Source organism: Xyrauchen texanus, chromosome 34, assembly GCF_025860055.1.
Source record: "Xyrauchen texanus isolate HMW12.3.18 chromosome 34, RBS_HiC_50CHRs, whole genome shotgun sequence".
Taxonomy (NCBI): domain Eukaryota; kingdom Metazoa; phylum Chordata; class Actinopteri; order Cypriniformes; family Catostomidae; genus Xyrauchen; species Xyrauchen texanus.
The window spans coordinates 33,380,832-33,400,266 of record NC_068309.1 but is presented as its reverse complement, the minus strand read 5'-3'; the positions used below and the strand labels follow the sequence as shown (position 1 = coordinate 33,400,266).

At 47.8% G+C, this 19,435-nt stretch overlaps 1 protein-coding gene across 2 annotated transcripts in view; it reads right to left on the bottom strand.

Moving 5' to 3' along the window:
* The window catches only part of LOC127628137 (gamma-aminobutyric acid receptor subunit alpha-3-like), a 305,412-nt gene that overhangs the window by 177,044 nt on the left and 108,933 nt on the right, over positions 1–19,435 (bottom strand). For both annotated transcript variants that reach the window (XM_052104840.1, XM_052104841.1), the window contains exon 4: positions 9,224–9,291. In XM_052104840.1, the coding sequence (XP_051960800.1) occupies positions 9,224–9,291 (68 nt within the window). The remainder of the gene's footprint in view (positions 1–9,223; positions 9,292–19,435) is intronic.

Sequence of the window (19,435 nt, the reverse complement as noted above, 5' to 3'; positions counted from 1 at the left end):
TTAAGAGGATGCCTTTGCAATAAAAGTAATGACCTGATAAATTGATGGAAGACATAGAACACTCATATATCTGTTATGCTCACAGATGTTTACCAGTCTTAGTCCTTAGGGGGAATTAGAAACCCAAAGAAAACCTGGAGGGGGAGATGGAAGAAAGGTTCTTTCATAAATTTTAACATTATCCTTAGAAAATGACTTCCAGTAAAGTTCATGCAGCATTATTAGGGCCAAGACCAGGAGCATAAATCATACTTGTAGTACGTGGTGAGGTGCACCCCATGCTTGTTGTACCTTGTCAGTGCTAGTCTAGGTAGATCAGGTGTTCCTCAAATGGGGGTTCATGACCTCTGGGGGTTCGCGAGGGAACTGACGGGGGTTTATGAGATTGTGAAGAGATTGCGTAAAATTTTTTATAATAATAAATGAGAGAGAGAGTCCAGGAGAGAGAGAGAGAGAGCTACAGGCAGCTGCCCTATATTTGTTTATGTTTAATTAAACATTACTTTGATGCTTCATCCGGTTCTCACCTCCTTCTTTCCTTTTTACCCCATAACACGCAACTACAATGTGCACACCATTGGAGATCGCTTCCCGCTGCTGCAGACGGTGTTGGGATTTCCTCAACCCAGTGACTGTTCATTATTACTGTTAATAAATCCTTTGAACTGTTCCTCTGCTCTTGGGTCTGTTTGTCTCACTATTGTTCATTACACAAAGTCCCTCAGGACCCAAACATCTGAACCCATTTTTCCAGCTTGGGCGACCCATCCCGTAAGCTCCTATCACCAGTAGATCAGCCATGGCTTTGACTTTTATAGGCATTTATCACCACTGCTGCTACCAGTGCAACTTGTCTGATGTTCAATTGGTTGTCCATTACTGGAAGTCTACAATCTTGTCATAAAGCCATGTCATTTTTCTCAAAAATTCTGTTAAGCCTCCATTTTAGACATTTGTGATATTTTTCGATGCAAACCCAATGACTTGGTATCATAGGGGGTTGATGAGAGGCCACAAGAAGAAAGCAGATCACTTATTATGGAACATTTATTCTCATTTCAAGAAACAGCACAATGGAAATGACTCGTGTGATGGCATAACAGATGCCAAAAAAGGAACATTTACTATTCCTCTCTTGATGCGTCTGATGAGTCAGACCAAACCTTCATTTACACCAAACCTGGGATTCCACTCGACACAAAAATGGGTACAACACAACTTTTTACAACACAACACTATTAGTTACATTTCCAAATGTGCCCAAAGAGGCCCATACTTCCTGACATTATCAAATGTCCAGCTCTAAACACTGTTGACACCTGTGTGATGTGGTGGTCAGTGTTGGTGGTGGCTCCCAGGGTTAATATCATAAATTAAAACTAAAACTAAGAAAAAAATTATATCAACAAAAATATATGATCGTTTTATAGAAGCCATGAAGCATTTATCACATGGAAGAATAACCTGACCTGTGTGTCTATGTGGGAGAAAATATGCAATATGTCTTGAGATTGCCAGTAAGGTTACTGATACTTATAACAAAGATGAACAGAAATAAAGTCACAATTGCTGGTAGAAAACTGCAGAGCACTCTTCATTCTGATATGAAGTAACATTTGCTAAATTATTTCATCCATTTTAGGATTCCCATCAGCCTATTTCATATGTTACTATGAGTACACATGCATGCTGCGTCTAAGTACATTTTGTGTACATTAAATTGAGTCCTTTTGCTCTTGTGTATTTAAAAGATCTGACTCTGATGCATCTTTGGTTCTTTGTAAATAAAATGCCGCCTCACACATTTTTTAAATAGCATTTTCATAAAAATAAATAAATAAATAAAACTTCAAGTTAAAGATATTAAAATACTTTCCTTGCACCTTAAATACATGCAAGTGTACACAGCTTCATCATTAATTGTAAAAAGGTTTCATATTTTTCATATATTACATTTGTTTTATTTTTATACAAATATATTTTTTAAGACACGAATATCACTGTTTTCTTAAGGTTATTCCATTTTACCTGAAATGTGTCTTTCCCCTTCTGTCGCTCTCTCCACGTTGTGTCAGAGAAGCGACACTAGGGGTCTCTCTTGAGCGCCGATATTCACCTCTGAACTATGAAAAAAGGCCAATGAGAGTTGGCAACCAGTATTTGCATGTCCGCCCCGGACATACGGGTATTTAAGCGGCGCAAATACGGGAGTTCATTCAGAAAATTTCTTCGGAGCCGATGGTCGTGTCTGCAACTGCTGCATACTACACACCGAGTTCCTGTCATCCCTCTGCTGCATAACTGTTGGATTCCACGGTGCACAACAGCGGCTTTCTCCTGTTTGCACGGCTGTGCATTCCTGCCCCTGGGCGATCGACAGTGCAGATTTAAAAACTCTCACGAGTTTTTCCCTAAAAGAGTGATTTTATTTAAAAGAGTAATTTCCTCTAAAAGATCAAAACACAGCGGCGTTGAACGTCCTTTTAAGGACGCGTCTTTATAAAGATGCCCTTCCGCCCCTGTGTTGTTTCTGGATCGCGGTAGAGTGCTCTCCGCTTCCGACGGCCACAGGCGCTGTCTCGTGTGTCTGGGTAGCGATCACACCGAGGCTGCGTTTGTGGATGGTTCATGTTCTCACTGCGAGAACTTGACCATGACAACGTTGCGGTCGCGGCTTGCTTACAACCGTGAGCAAGCCACTCCAGCCGCCCCCCGTATTGCTCCTTCTTCCCACGGGATTGAGGACGATGCGGCTGGCGATGGAGGCGATTTGGGGATGGCTGCGGGTGCAGCTCCGCCGGGTACACCCCCTCGGACCACCCGCGCCCCAGCACGCTCGTTGATTCCCGTCCGTGCTCAAGGGGGCGGCGATTCGCCTCACAGCCAGTCAGCCGACCCTCTTGCGATGGAAGCCGATGAGCTCCCCTTCGGGCTTGCACGCCCAGGCTGAGGCTGACGCACAGATGTCCGACATGCTTTCCCGGGCAGCCAACAGCGTGGGCTTGGATTGGAACCCTCCATACTCCCCACAGCCATCATGGCTGGATGACTGGTTCCTGGGGTCTGCGCGCCGCTCACAGCCTCGCCCCCCCGGTTCCGTTTTTCCCGGAAGTGCATGACGAGCTGACGTCTTCGTGGAGAGCACCCCTCTCCACTCGTCACACTGCCACAGCTCGTCCGCCCTCGCCACCCTCGACAGAGGAGCGCGCCACGGGTACGCGGCGATTCCCCAGGTGGATAGGGCGGTTGTGATCCATCTATGCCCCGGTACCCCTACCACCTGGCGAGGTCGCCCCGTACTCCCTTCCCGGACCTGTAGAGCAACCTCCTCGCTGACAGCAAAGGCCTACAGCGCCACCGGACGCGCCGCTTCCGCCCTGCATGCCATGGCTCTCCTGCAGGTCCACCAAGCCAAGGCACTTCGCAACATGCATGGGGGTGGCCCTGATCCCGACACGCTGCAGGAACTGCGCTCAGCGACCGACCTCGCCCTGAGAGCGACGAAGGTCACAGCGCATAGCCTTCGGGCAGGCGATGGCCACGCTAGTGGTCCAGGAACGTCAACTGTGGCTGAACATGGTCGAGATGCGTGAAGCCGACAAGACTCGCTTCCTCAATGCCCCTGTCTCCCAGTTCGGCCTCTTCGGCGACACCGTCGAGGACTTTGCCCAGCAGTTCTCCACGGCAAAGAAGCAGACGGAGGCCATCTCTCACATCATGCCTCGCCGCAAGCCTGCCGCCACGGCCCATGCCCCATCTGCTCGCCGAGGGCATCCTCCCGCGGCCAGAAGACAAGCTCCTGCTCCGCCTCAACCCGGGCCCAGCTTTCAGCCCCAGCGTTGAGCAAACCGTGGGAAGCGCACGCCCCCTGTCTCACGGACCCCCTCGAGGACCCGGAAGGCTCCCAGGCGCTCCTGAGACAACGCACCCAGAGTCCAAGAAGTTAGCTCCGGGAGGTGGTAAGACCGCTCCATCCCCTGGTGGAGGGCCGGGAGGAGAATCCTTTGTTTTTTCATTTGCCGCACCCCTTAACGGGGGCCGCGGTACCCAAATTCTCAAAAAAAGAGCTATTTCCTTTGTCTCTGGGGCATATGGCACTTCTTACGGCACTCTGCTTTCAGGCCTTAACAGTCCCGGCTCCATGGATGCGGTGTCCCCGCCTTCAGCCCCACGTCTGTTCCCCGGCCGGCCGGTTCAGACGAGTCCAGAGGACGCCAGCATCAGACCTTCTCCTCAGTCACGAACCCGCCCCCTGCAGGGTGTGCGGAGCAAGGTAAGTGCTTTGAGTTTATTCTCAGCACCAGAACCTCGGGATGCCACGTTGCCTCCCGACGCCACGTTACCTGTTCCACACCTCTGCGAAGCCCCGCCGGCTACGTCCAAAAAACCCGTCCCTTTGGTGCCCCTAGCACGGAGTTTAGAGGCGTGGCTTTCACTGCCCAACCCATCACGCTGGCTGCACCGGACCATTCGACTCGGTTACGCAATTCAGTTTGCTAGGTGTTCGCCCCCCTTCGTGGACGTACATTTTTCCGCAGTACATGGCCAACATGCCCATTTCCTGCACGAAGAAATCGCCTCCCTTCTATTAAAGGACGCGATAGAGCCTGTCCCTCCAACCGAAACGAAGAAGGGTTTCTACAGCCCTTACTTTGTTGTACCCAAGAAAGGCGGCAGCTTACGACTGATCTTGGACCTGCGAGTTTTCAATCGGACCTTGTCCAAACTCCCGTTCAAAATGCTCACCCAGAAACAAATTCTATCTGGCGTCCGGCATCTAGATTGGTTTGCAGCGGTAGACCTGAAGGACGCATACTTCCATGTCTCAATTTGCCCTCGACATCGACCCTTCCTACGGTTCGCGTTCAACGGTCAGGCGTATCAGTACAAAGTCCTCCCCTTCGGCCTGTCTCTGTCCCCTCGCGTCTTCACGAAAGTCGCAGAGGCAGCTCTTGCCCCGCTCCGAGTAGCCGGCATACGCATACTCAATTACCTCAACGACTGGCTCATACTGGCTCACTCTCGAGAGTTACTATGCGCACACAGAGACCAGGTGCTCAGGCACCTCAGCCATTTGGGGCTTCAGGTCAACTGGGAAAAGAGCAAGCTCTCCCCGGTCCAGAGCATCTCTTTTCTCGGTCTGGAGTTAGACTCAGTCTCAATGACAGCACGTCTCTCCAACGAGCGTGCTCAGTCAGTGCTGAAATGCCTCGCTTCCTTCAATCCAGGTGCCGTGGTCCGCTAAAGCGTTTCCAACAGCTCCTGAGGCATATGGCATCCTCCACGGCGTCGCGCTAGGGTTGATGCATATGAGACCACTTCAGCACTGGCTCCGGACTCGAGTCCCGAGATGAGCATGGCGCCGCGCACGCATCAACGTAAAGTTACCTCTGCCTGTCGCCAGACCTTCAAACCCTGGACAGACCTTTGCTTTCTAAGGGCTGGAGTACCCTTGCAGCAGGTGTCCCGACGCGTTCTGGTCACGACCGACGCCTCAAACTGGGTTGGGGCACCGTGTGCAACGGGCGCAGCAGCCGCAGGCCGGTGGAACCGAGGCCGCTGCGCTGGCACATCAACTGCCTAGAGCTGCTGGCTGTTTTTCTGGCCCTGCAGAAGTTTCTTCCGTTAATTCGGCACAAACACGTCTTAGTCAGGACAGACAGCACCACGGTCGTAGCCTACATAAACCGCCAAGGCGGAGTACGCTCCCTCCACATGTCACAGCTCGCCCGTCGTCTCCTCCTATGGAGTCAGCAGCGACTGGAGTCACTGCGCGCCACTCACATCCCCGGCAACCTCAATGTGATAGCGGACGCGCTGTCAAGACAAAGCTTGCCCGGTGGAGAGTGGAGACTCCACCCCCAGTCGGTCCAGCTGATTTGGGACCGGTTCGGCAAGGCCCAGGTAGACCTGTTTGCCTCCCAAGAAACCTCCCACTGCCCGCTCTGGTATGCCCGGACAGAGGCTCCCCTCAGGGCAGATGCGTTGGCACACAGCTGGCCCACGGGGCTGCGGAAGTACGCATTTCCCCCAGTGAGCCTTCTAGCACAGGTGCTATGCAAGGTCAGGGAAGACGAGGAGCAAGTCACTCTGGTAGCCCCCTACTGGCCTACCCTGACTTGGTTTTCGGACCTCACACTCCTCACGACAGCCCCTCCCTGGCGAATTCCCCTGAGGAAGGACCTTCAGGGGACCTGCATGCGTTCTCTGTTAGCGACACTTGCCTGGAGTTCGGTCCGGCAGACACGTTCGTGATCCTAAGACCGCGACCGGGCTATGTGCCCAAGGTTCCTACCACACCCTTCTGGGATCAGGTAGTGAACCTGCAAGCGCTGCCCCGGGAGGAGGCAGATCCAGCCCTTTCACTGCTGTGTCCAGCACGTGCCTTACGTATCTACCTGGACCGCACACAGAGCACTAGATGCTCTGAGCAACTCTTCGTCTGCTTTTGGGGGACAGCAGAAAGGGAATGCTGTCTCCAAGCAGAGACTCGCCCACTGGGTTGTCGACGCCATTTCCCCGGCTTATCACACCCAGGCCGTGCCCCCCCCTTTGCAGGTCCGAGCCCACTCCACCAGGAGTGTTGCGTCCTCATGGGCACTGGCTAGGGGCACTGCCCTAGCAGACATTTGTAGAGCAGCGGGCTGGGCAACACCGAACACTTTCGCGAGATTCTACAATCTCCAAGTTGAGTCAGTATCGTCCCGTGTTCTCTCAGGTACCGAGCCCGTAGAACTCGGTGGCACGCCCACGATCTGACCGGGTGAATCACTTGCACCTAGCGCCCTTCCCCCTAACCAGGGGAAACAGTGCGCCTTCATTCCCAGGAGATCTCAGGTTTGGGACACTGGTTGATTCCTCCCTAGCCCTCGTGGGTCGCAGTTCAGCGGAGGAACTCGCCGACCCAAGCCACTCGCGGTACCGCAAGCTACCCTGCACTGGTATAGGTGCTCCACAGGTAAGGCCTCCTTCGGACTCCCCCTGTGTGTAACGCCATGGTTCTGTCGCCTCTGGCGAGTGGACTTCCGTGCTTCCCTTAGGCAGTCACGGCTGCCTCGGTTGCCGTGCTGTATGTTCCCCCTCTATAGGCTGGATCCACCACCGCACCGAAATTTCCACATAGGCCCTAAGTCAGGCCTCTGATGGTTTTGCCACTTAAACTTGCCTCCCCTCTCGGGTAGGCGTGGCCTCCGCAGGGTCTTCTCCGCCCTGAATAAGGGCTAAGACCCCCTTCCCTCAATGTGTGTAAGGGCCCCGGCCTAAGTTGCTCTATGCGAGAAACATAGAGAGAAAAGAGGCCCGGCCAGGCTTGGCCCGTTCAGACCCAGACAGAAAATGAGCATCACTGACCCAATTTAAAATGCAGCAAGGTCTTGCTTAAAAAAGTAAATATAACTCAGACAATGTTCTGTTGGTTCATCATCTGCTTCCTCAACTGATTCCTTATATATAATAACTAAACCTAAAATATAACATACAAAACAGAAATATTTGCATAAAATAAATACTCAACTGTAACTATCAAAACCAATCCTGAAACGAAGATAGAGTTAAAATAAAAACTAATCTGAAAATGCAAAACGATAATAACCTTGAGAGGTTCCATAAGAGAGGAAAATTATGATAGCACGTTGATCTCATGGGCTGGTGCGCAGAAGTCATGGACTTCTTTATCAGTCACAAAGGTAGTGAGATGGCCGAAGTACAACATCATCCAACAGCATTTCTCCAGCTTGAAATCTTCATTCACAACATATGCTGGATCCAAACAACTCACAAAACCAAGTTCAGAAAAAAAAAATTCTGCACTATTGGTTTGAGAACTTCACTGTCCAACTGGAGTTAAGTGCCTTGCTCAAGGACACAATGGTGTTGGCCATGGGGTTCGAACCAACAACCTTCTGATTAACAGCCCTGTGCTTTAGCCACTACGCAACAGTACAAATATATTGTATATGACATGTAAATATTTTTCTGTATTCGCCAATGTGGAGCGGAGGGGGGCGGGGCCGGGTCGGAATATCGCGCGCCCGGTCCCCAATCGGCCTGATGAGGCGCGCGAGGGATAAAGGCGGCGGTGGCGATGGTTCGAGAGAGAGAGAATTACGGGCATGTCCGTCATGTGTGTTTATGTTTGTGCTTTTGGTTTGAGTTTAATTAAATTATCATTTATATTGACAAGCCGGTTCTCGCCTCCTCCTCGCCCATCCTTTAACTGTGTTACATTGGTGCCGAAGCCCGGGAAGGAGGAGGGATGCCCGTTGCAGAGTCCTCGACACTGCCGTCCACCCTGGGGAGCGCCGCTGCCATCTGCCGGGTGACGGAGTAGCCCGACCGCCCGGATGCGTTGAACGGCCGCCGTCCGCGGGGCGAGTGGGGACCGGGCGCGCGATATTCCGACCCGGCCCCGCCCCCTCCGCTCCACAGCCAACATCTTAGTATGTAGCACTGCTTTACTCCAAGTCTCCATCTCTTCAACTTGCATATGTTAGTACAGAGATTACATATGTAATTTAGATTATGTGAGGACTTTCCTCTTAGACTCAATGCAACAGATAGGCCTATTATGTATTTTTATACTAATTAGATTTTCCACTCAGCTGTTCCACTTTTTGACGCGAAGAAGTGGCAATTCATAAATCAAATTTGGAAATGTTCAGTTTTTTATAACTTTATTGGTTGATTATGATAAAGCTAACCATGATAATTATTTTTGTATGATTTGAGTATCGTTTCATGCTGTGTATAATTTGACAGATTGTGATGTTTTTGCTTACTATTAGAAAATCTCATACTCATGTCTCATACAAAATACAAAGTGTTGCAGCAAGGCTGTGGTGATTCATCTTGCATACCATAACCAATTGTGTGTATGATTGAGATGCATTAATTTCTCCATGCAGTCTCGCAACCAATTACCTTTCCTCTTAAATGAGCCCATAAAGGAACATAGCACTCACATATTCACTGGGACAGAAGGGGAAAAGGAAGAGTGTACTATGCCTTCCATTGTGGCATATTTAAAAAATGAATATTTCTGAATTCAGTTCAACTCAAAAGTCATGAAAACATCTACATTTTCTCCCATACAGTTATCTGCTAAAAATGGCATGAAACGGAATACATTTTAAAATGCAATAAACCTTAGGGGCAGACATATATTGACACAAGCGAATATGATGCAAAAAATATGATAACTGAAAAGCAGTGAAAGAACACATACCATGTCAGTGTCAGATACTGGTCCGAAGCTGGTCACATAGATGTTTGTCCTCACTTCAGTCACACTCTCTGAATGGACAAAAAAAAGAGGGTTAATCCATGTCAAATCACCAAATTTCAGAAATTTTCCCAATTGATATTGTTCATTTTGTAAATACATTTTCTGAAGTCAAATAAACAAATGGTAATGAATGTCAAATGTTAAAGGTGCTATATGTAAGATTGACAACAAGTGTTTGTAATGGCTACTGCAGTCCAAATTGAAAATATTGGAGAGTTGTTTGCCCCGCCCCAGACTCGAAGCTCGTACGGGTTGCCAGAATGTTGACATGCAAATTAACCACCTCATCATCCATTTTAAAGGATTTCTGGGCTTTAAGCTGTCTCCATCTTCCAAAGGCATTTCCAGTATTTATCCTTATTTACTACGACGGCTTTTTAGGTCGGGTGGAATCTGTTATTTCTGATCCAGTTCGTTTGCTGGTTTCCATGACTCCAGCACGCAGTGTAGTTTGACTGCAAACATGTTCATATCTGGCAACCCGGCGGTGTGCAAATACTATTGGTGAGTGGGCAGCGGGTCGGATCGCACAGGCCAAAACATAAACAGAAATTCCGGCCTGGAATGGAAACTTCAAAGTAGAATATACTGGCTGTAGCAGTGTAAACCAATATTTTAACTTAGCATGTTTCCTAATTGTTCTAAGGCAGTAGTGTCATTATTTATTTTTACACAGGGATGGGTAGGTCTATAACTAATATTAGTTGACGTCAACATCCCTTGTTTCATTATATGCAAATTCGTGTGAGTCTGAGTGCCTATAACTCATAAGACATAAGAACTAATTACACATGCAAACACAATGACTAAAGGTTTGCATAGCATAGTAATGAGATTTCACAGAATGAGTGACTTTTGACTCATTGAGTCTGCGTCATTTAATGGCGCCATCTTCTGGTGGTCGTATGTAACATTGTGCTTCATGTGGATTATCTGATGATCTAATGCTACCGATTAACTTGTGTTTGGGATCACTTGAAAGATAATTACCTCCTCTATAAGTAATTACATGAGACAATTTATGTTACATTTATTTTTCTTTAGTTCTAATTGAAAAAGCAGCAAATAAACAACCCCAACATAATTGTGAAGTACATTTACTTAATTATTACTCTCTATATTTTTGTCTGTAAGTAAGTAAAACAAATAGGTTGTTTGCTACTCTTTGAGAGCTTTGCAACAACATATCACACATAGCTATTTGACCAGTTTGATATTTTTACTGATTGCAATAATATGTACAGTGCCATTTTCTATATAAATAATCAAAATGTAACACTTCTGATTTGTCAGCAAATTTCAAAGGACTTGTTTAGTTTTGGTCATAATGCCAGCATGCATTGGAAATTTGAGCTTCTAAGCATTCAAAAGATTCCTATGTTGTGTTGTTCAAGACTGTAGTTATTAATATTTTGACGATTTTATCAGCCCATCCGATTAACTTAAAGGGTTAATCTGTAAATTGCAAAATTTTACCCATTTACCATTGATGGTATAAAGCAATTTGTTCTTGTCCAACAAAACAAAAGGTCTGAAATACAAATTCTGTTGAAAATAGAACTGTACCTTTATTTATTCACATAAATGCAAGAGTGTCAAAATCTTTATTTTCGAGAGTTTAAAAATACATTGTTTGATATCTGGGTTTTATCATCATTTATGTGTTTCTTTCACCAGTAAAATAATGATACAGGAACCTCTGATTGAGTTGACACAGATGAGATGACCCATTATCATTATTTGAACTTTTGAGGCTATTGTTTCATCTAAAATAAATCTGTGGAACTCTGTCTAAACTTGGATCACTGGCGTTCTATTATAGCAGTGCAACAATCTACCACTAACAGCTAAAAGTGAAAAATAAAAACAAAACAAAACTATAAAGCACTGTTTCTGTGCCTTTTTCAAGTCTAAAGTTGGATCATTACCCCAAAATGTAAGGGGGCAGATTAACTCATTTTCAAGGGAAAAACAACTACTTTGAATTTGACTCATCATTAGGCCCACACCTGTCCAACTTGCATTTACATACCTGGTCTCATAGAAACGTGTTACTATATCTACATTTTTATAAAAAAAAATGATTTGGCTCATTGTATGTATTGCTGCATTTTCCTGGTGAAATGAAGTAGAACTAGAGGTACTGCAACAACTATGACTTTTATGCTTCTTCACACAAATCACGAGTAAATGGCAAATTGTCATTTCACAAAAACTTAATTCTCAACCTTTTCCTTACACAATGCTTTCTTATGACATCAAGACATTTTTGAAAAAAAGTGTCATAGAAGCACCAAAAAATTATGTGGCTGCTTCAGCAATTACGTTTTTTCATGTCACTTTTGGTTTTTATGACACTATCGGTTAGGTTTAGTTGTCAGGTTTAGGGTAGGAAGGTCAGTTTTGTTTAAATTAACCTTAAAAATCCCATCTGTTTGGGAGAACGTTTAACTCGCTTTTAGCGTCACTCAGAGCACATTTCACCTCAGAACTGCTAGCGGTGTGCGATATGACCAAAATCTATCACGATTTGAGTCCATTTATACCACGATAACAACATATATCACAAGTGGTCTTGAAACATTTCTAATAAATTATTTATATATTAAATAACCATATTGCAATGACTATATTTGGAAACTTCAAACTTAAATATAGTGAAAGTAAAAATAAATTATAATCTCTTCCTATTTCCTGCCACGTCAGTTCCTGCCATGTCACTTCTTGTTTGCTCTGTATATAAGCCTTGCATTTACACTCCCATATGGCAAAGTATTCTGTAATGAAAAGGTTGGCAGAGTGGATTCCATTTGCGGATATTTCTTGGAAGGCTTCAACAAATAATACAGGCAGTTTTCCTTAAACCTAGTCAGGTCACAGGCTTGGGTCAAAACACAAGTAAGTCGGTCCACAGGCAAACAAATCCAGAGACGTTAATCCAATAAACGTAAGCAATGTTCATAGCAGTAGTCAGAAACAATGGCAGAGAAATAAAAGCTTGGTAAGGCAGATAACTGGCAATTCTTCACAATATGGGAGTGTGAATGGAAGGCTTACATACAGAGCAAACAGGAAGTGACATGGCGGGAACTGATGTGGCAGGAAACAGGAAGAATCAGAGTTCAGTATTAAGGTGAGGGCTCCCTCTGATGGACGGGTTGATGTTCAGATGTTACAATATCGTCACCATGATATATATCATCATATCGCACAGCTTTAGGAACTGCCTTGTTTTTGGAATGAAAAATGTAATATTACTTCGCAAAAATGCTGCAACAGTGACATAATTTTCATGAGATCAGGCTCAGATTAACCTGCGTATTTGGTAGAGATGCACCGATACCAATTTTTGAAGACCAAAACATGAACCAATTACCATGTTGAAGTTCTAGGCCAATACAGAGTACTGACACAAGTCCCAGATAGCACACGTACATCACTGAGATGTCTGTTTTAGACCTTTTAATCTGGAAAGCATCACAATCTAAATAACATCTGCTAAACATCAAAAAGATCAGGTTTACAAATATTCTAAATCATAAACATCTGAAAGACATCTGCTGAATGCCTTATTGACATCTGAGACATACTTATTGTCATACATATTATAGACGTATTGCAGATGAGCAAACAACATAAAAAATATGTCTTCAAGACGTAAACACACACATCAAATAGTTGTTTGGGTGATGTACATGTGCTATTAGGGGAAGTTTTGTTTTTGTATATGTTTGTGTGGCAGCGGGGGCGTGGTCAAGCGCCCGTCCGGGAGAGAGAAGCGGTAAGGGCGCTCACACCTGGGCAAAATTATGACTAACACCTGTCTCTAATTGCAGTAGAGCGAGGAGAGCGGTTAAAAAGCCAGCAGCCTCAGAGCAGAGGGAAGACGACCGTGCAAGCCAACCCAGTGCGCTTGTGTCTTTGTGTAAACTACTGTGTAAATTATTGTGAGACATACGGCAATTAAAGCCTTACCTTTTTGTTGAAACCTTCGTTTCCTGTCCTGCTTCCCGTGAGAGTTCCACACTGGTGCCGAAACCGGGAGAATTAATAATGGAACAGAGTCAGCCCCATAGAGTCCTCCCAGCTGGCTGAAGTCCTCCAGTCCCTCGCGACACTCCACCAGAGCCACCAACAATCCCTGCTTGAGCTCCGGCAAGACCAGGATCGCCGTTTTTTGAAATCATGCGGGCTCAAGCAGAGGACCGGCACGCCATCCGGAGCCTCCTCAGCCAGGAGGCCGCTCCAGCCGCAGCCGCGACCCCGGACACCAGCGCCACATTGCCCCCACCAGCGTTACAGAAGATGGGGCGGCGGACGACCCAGAGGCCTTCATCGACCTCTTCGAGAGGACGGCGGAGATTTGGGGGTGGCCCCAAGACCAGTGGGCAGCCCGGTTAGTCCCTCTCCTGTCGGGGAAGCACAACTCGCGGCCCAACAACTGCCGGCAACCAGCCTCCTGGCTTACGACGACCTCGCGAAAAGCCATCCTGCAACGGGTTGGTCGGTCCCCAGAAGAAAGTCGCCAACTCTTCCGGGCCTTAAAACTTGAGGAATCCGACTGCCCGTTTGCGTTACGCCCAACGGCTCCGTGATGCGTGTCGGAGGTGGCTGCTTGTGCGGGACAGCGGCGTCGAGGAGCTCGTCGACCAGGTGGTACTGGAGCAGTTTGTCCAGCGTTGCCCGGAAGACGGCCGAGTGGGTCCAGTGCCACCGCCCGGCATCGCTGGAGGAAGCCGTCCGGCTCATGAGGAGGACCACATGGCGGCGATTCCTAGGGCGGATGCGCCCTCTCTGTCTGTCTCCCCTTCCCTGTGTCTTCCCCTGTTTTTTTCCCTCCCCTCTTCCCTCTCGCTCTGCTCTCTCCCCAGGGTCCGTTCCTGCCCCCCGCAGGCGTGGAGCGTTCAGCGCCCAGCTCCCGGTCTTGGGAACACCCACCAAGCCCTTCTCCATCCTTCAGCCGCTCTCCTCCTCAGGTGGGAGCCCGCCAGCTACAGGTGCGGCCGCAGCGTCTGGGCGGTCTGCTGGAGGTGCGGGGACCCGGACCACTTCCGGGATCAGTGTCCGCTGATGGAAATAGGGGCGGTGGTGCGGGTCTCCGATGTTCCACAGACTGCCCCGATCGAGCTGGAGCGTGTCGGTTCGGTAAGAATCAGGGGGTACATACCAAGCTTTGTTGGATACCGGCTGTAACCAGACCACCATCCACCAACGCTTGGTTCAACCCGAGGCTTTGGGCTCAGCTAAACTGGTGAGGGTAAGGTGTGTACACGGGATATTCACAAATATCCCGTGGTGACTCTGGCGATCAAATTCAGGGAGAAAAACATAGTGTAGAGGCAGCGGTTAGTCCCGCCTCACCCATCCGCTAATTTTGGGTGCGGATTGGCGAATTTTAGAAAGTTATTGGAGGGAGTTTGTGCGGATGGGTCCTGCTTGAAAGTGAAGGGGTGTGTGATGTCGCGATGCTTTGGCGGGAGGCGGAGCCAGGGCCGTCCTCGACTGCTCAGTGGCGTGGGAAGGGCGAGGTGGGCGCCCCTCCTCTCCGGGAATTCCCGGAGGGGACTTCCCTTGGAGCAGTCGCGGGATGATACCCTTAAGCACGCCTTTGACCAAGTGAGAGTAATCGATGGTCAACAACTCCGGCCGGGTGTCGCCGTCTCATATCCGTATTTTTAGCTGATCAAGGATCAGCTATACAGGGTGACGCAGGGCGCCCAAACAAAAGAGGAAGTAACACAATTATTGATTCCACGGAGCCGTCGGGAAATGGTTTTCCAGGCGGCTCACTATAATCCTATGGCCGGTCACCTAGGGGAGCGAAAAACACTTCTCCGTCTAATAGCCCGTTTCTATTGGCGGGCATTGGCGGTGGCGTCCGCAGGTGGTGTGCGGCGTGCCGCGAATGTCAGCTGGTAAACCCACCGGCCACCCCAAAAGCGCCTTTGCGCCCTCTACCATTAATCGAGGTCCCCTTCGAAAGAATTGGGATGGACCTCGTCGGGCCATTAGAGCGGTCAGCACGCGGACATACGCCGTGTTAGTCCTAGTGGATTACGCGACGCGATATCCGGAAGCAGTGCCTCTGAGCAACATCTCCGCGCGTAGTGTTGCAGGGGCACTCTTCAAGATAATCTCCGGGTGGGGATTCCGAAAGAAATCCTCACCGATCAAGGCACAACTTTTATGTCACGGACGCTCGCGAACTTTACGAGCTCTTGGGCATTAAATCGATTCAGCACTAGCGTTTACCATCCTCAGACAGATGGCCTAGTGGAGCGGTTTAATAAAAGCAGCTCAAGAACATGATTAAGTAAATTGCGTGCGCGATGACGCTAGAAATTGGGATAAGTGGCTAGACCCCTGTTGTTTCGCGATGCGAGAGGTCCGCAAGCCTCCACCGGGTTCTCCCGTTTGAGCTGCTGTACGGGCGACGCCCAGCGGTGTCCTCGATGTCGATCCATGAAGCATGGGAGGAGGGACCTTCTAACAGTAAAAATGAAATTCAATTCGTTCTTGATCTTAGAGCAAAACTCCACACACTGGGGCTGACTAACACAGGAGAATTTGCTCCAAGCTCAAGAACGCCAACGCCGGCTGTATGACAGGGGTGCTCGGCTCACGGAATTTGCACCGGGAGACAAAGTACTCAGTATTACTCCCAACATCGAGCTCTAAATTACTCAGCTAAGTGGCAAGGACCCTTTGAGGTCACCACGGCGAGTGGGGATCTCGATTATGAGGTTATCACGTACCGATAGAGGGGCGCGTCAAATTTATCACCTCAACCTCCTGAAATTATGGAGGGAGGAGGCGGCCTCTGTGGCGTTGGCCACGGTAGTTCCGGACAGGGCGGAGCTCGGACCGGAGATAAACAAAGACTACAATCTCAACACTCCGGTCACTTGTGGAGACCAACTCTCACCGCGGCAGCTCGCAGAGGTTTCTGAGTTACAAAAAGAGTTTGCGGACGTGTTTTCCCTCTCCGGGCCGTACAAACCTCATACAGCACCACATCGAGACCGAGCCGGGCGCGGTGGTGCGTTGCCGCCTTATACGCTTACCCGAACATAGAAAGAAAATCGTTCGGGAAGAATTAGATGCAATGCTTGATATGGGCGTAATAGAGGAATCCCACAGTGATTGGTCCAGCCCGGTTGTTCTTGTTCCCAAGAGTGATGGGTCGGTTCGGTTCTGTGTGGATTACAGAAAAGTCAACGCGGTGTCTAAATTTGACGCGTACCCAATGCCCCGTGTTGATGAACTGCTCGATCGGTTAGGTACTGCTCGATTTTACTCGACCCTGGATTTAACAAAGGGTTATTGGCAGATCCCCTTGACACCAATGTCCCGCGAGAAAACAGCCTTCACCACGCCGTTTGGATTACACCAATTTGTGGCGCTTCCTTTCGGTTTGTTTGGGGCACCAGCCACGTTCCAGCGACTCATGGATCGGATCCTCAGACCGCGATACAGCGTACGCCACTGCCTATTTAGATGACATTATCATCTATAGCAATGATTGGCAGCGGCACATGCAACATCTGAGGGCCGTCCTGAGATCGCTGCGGCGGCGGGGCTCACAGCAAACCCTAAGAAGTCTTGCGGTTGAGCGTGTGGAGGTACGGTATCTGGGGTTCCACTTGGGTCATGGCCAGGTGCGTCCCCAAATTGAAAAGACTGCGGCGATTGCGACTTGCCCTAGACCTAAGACCAAAAGGGGGTGAGGCAGTTCCTGGGGCTGGCTGGCTATTACAGAAGATTTGTGCCTAATTATTTGGACGTCACCAGCCCGCTGACTGACCTCACTAAAAGGGGGCTCCAGATCCGGTCCAATGGTCGGAGCAGTGCCAACAGGCGTTCACGCAGATTAAAGCTGCACTTTGTGGGGGCCGCTTTTGCATGCACCTGACTTTTCTCTCCCTTTTCTATTGCAGACGGACGCTTCAGACAGAGGGCTGGGGGCCGTACTCTGCAGGTGGTGGAGGGGAGGCGCCGGTGCTGTACATTAGCCGGAAGCTCTCCTTAAGGGAGACTAAGTACAGCACCGTGGAAAAGGAATGTCTGGCCATCAAGTGGGCGGTCCTCACCCTCCGATACTACCTGCTGGGGCGGGCCTTCACCCTCTGTTCGGATCATGCCCCACTCCAGTGGCTCCACCGCATGAAGGATACTAGCGCCCGGATCACCCGTTGGTATCTGGCTCTCCAGCCTTTTAAGTTCAAGGTGGTCCACAGACCGGGGTGCAGATGGCTGCCGCCGACTTCCTCTCCAGAAATGGGGGAGTGGTAGGCAGGCGGATGACGCCCGGCCTGAGTCGGGCGGTGGGGGTATGTGGCAGCGGGGCGTGGTCAAGCGCCCGTCCGGAGAGAGAAGCGGTAAGGCGCTCACACCTGGGCAAAATTATGACTAACACCTGTCTCTAATTGCAGTAGAGCGAGGAGAGCGGTTAAAAAGCCAGCAGCCTCAGAGCAGAGGGAAGACGACCGTGCAAGCCAACCCAGTGCGCTTGTGTCTTTGTGTAAACTACTGTGTAAATTATTGTGAGACATACGGCAATTAAAGCCTTACCTTTTTTGTTGAAACCTTCGTTTCCTGTCCTGCTTCCCGTGAGAGTTCCACAGTTTGCAATTCTATTTGTATTTGATATATTTAAATATTAGTGTTTTTTTAAGTATTTAAAATTGACCAGGGTGTAGCTTACCTTTAAAAGTAACCTAGCTACTTGTATCATACATTATTCTTGCTTTAACTATGTCCATTCACTGGGCATTCACGCTGTGGTCAATCTGGTCTTTAGTATTGATTGACTGATCTGGGTTTGTTGCGATGAGGCTGACAGAGTTCGATGTTCGTTTGATTGGATCAGGGATGACTGACAAGCTCTTTGGAAAGTGATCTCTTAATCATACGAGAGAGAGAGAGAGAGAGAGAGAGAGAGAGAGAGAGAGAGAGAGAGAGAGAGTGAGTGTGTGGGCACATGAGATAAGCCAAATAAATATCAGGTAAAGATCGATAAAATCAAAACTGAAATTCTAGATTTATTCTACCGTACTGAGTCACGTGACACAATAGCATGCCGTTGATTTCCTTGAAGCGCTCCTACGGACGTAGCACCAACAAAAGTGCCTCTGGTAAGAAATATATTTACGTTTTTTCATTACGTTTGTAAAGAGTAGCATCTCTAGTTTCATTTCATATGCCACTTTTTTGATGATAAACATGATACCTACATATGTGGACACTGGCACCACATTTCCTCAAAAGTAGAAAAACATGTTAGTCATTCTGAATAATGTTCAACTCTAACACATCTGTGGGTCATTTAGCTTCATTTTATTATACATTTTGTTTTGTTTAATTTTGTTATCTCTGTGCAATATGATTATATTCATTAACATTAGTAAATGCATTCCTATATATTTTCACATTGAGAATAAATGGGTTCATCCAAAAGCTGAAAAACTTTGCTTTCAGAGGATTTATATGGAGATTTATATGAAAAGATGCATTTTGAACTGTTCTGAGACCAGTAAAGACAGACAGCACACTGGAGGTTAAGTCATTCATTAAATAGTGAGCAAGGAATCAAGGGAGCATCCTGCAGTTTTCTATGCAGCTAAAAGTTCATTCAATACTGAGATCCAACCAAAAGTTCAGTTTCAGGCTGCAGATGATGTTTGGACCACTCAACATGTTTGGCAGACATGGTGCAATGATAATCGGTTCATAGATTCAGAATTTTATAATGCTATATTTTAATTTAAAATGGTTGACAGTGATTGGATGATGCTGGCCATTATTTGAATCAGAATTACTTGTGCTAATTTCTGATGTAATGTCTGTAACATCTCAAAAACATGAATAACCAACAATCCTGGAAACATGATAAACTATTTGATGAAAAAAATCTGACTTTCTATAGTTAAGTGTTATTTAAAATTTCACAATGTAGTCTCGCAGTCCACATATGTGGGCATCTATTTTTAGGAAAATTATTTGCTCTAGAATTATTTATTTATTTTCTATTTTTTTGCTTGTTCATAAGGTGCTACAAATCAAAAAGGGAAATGGAAAATGCACACAGCAGTCACGCTCGGGTCGCTTGGGAGGTTAAAATGATTTTAGAAGCTGCATGTACGGCATGTGCAA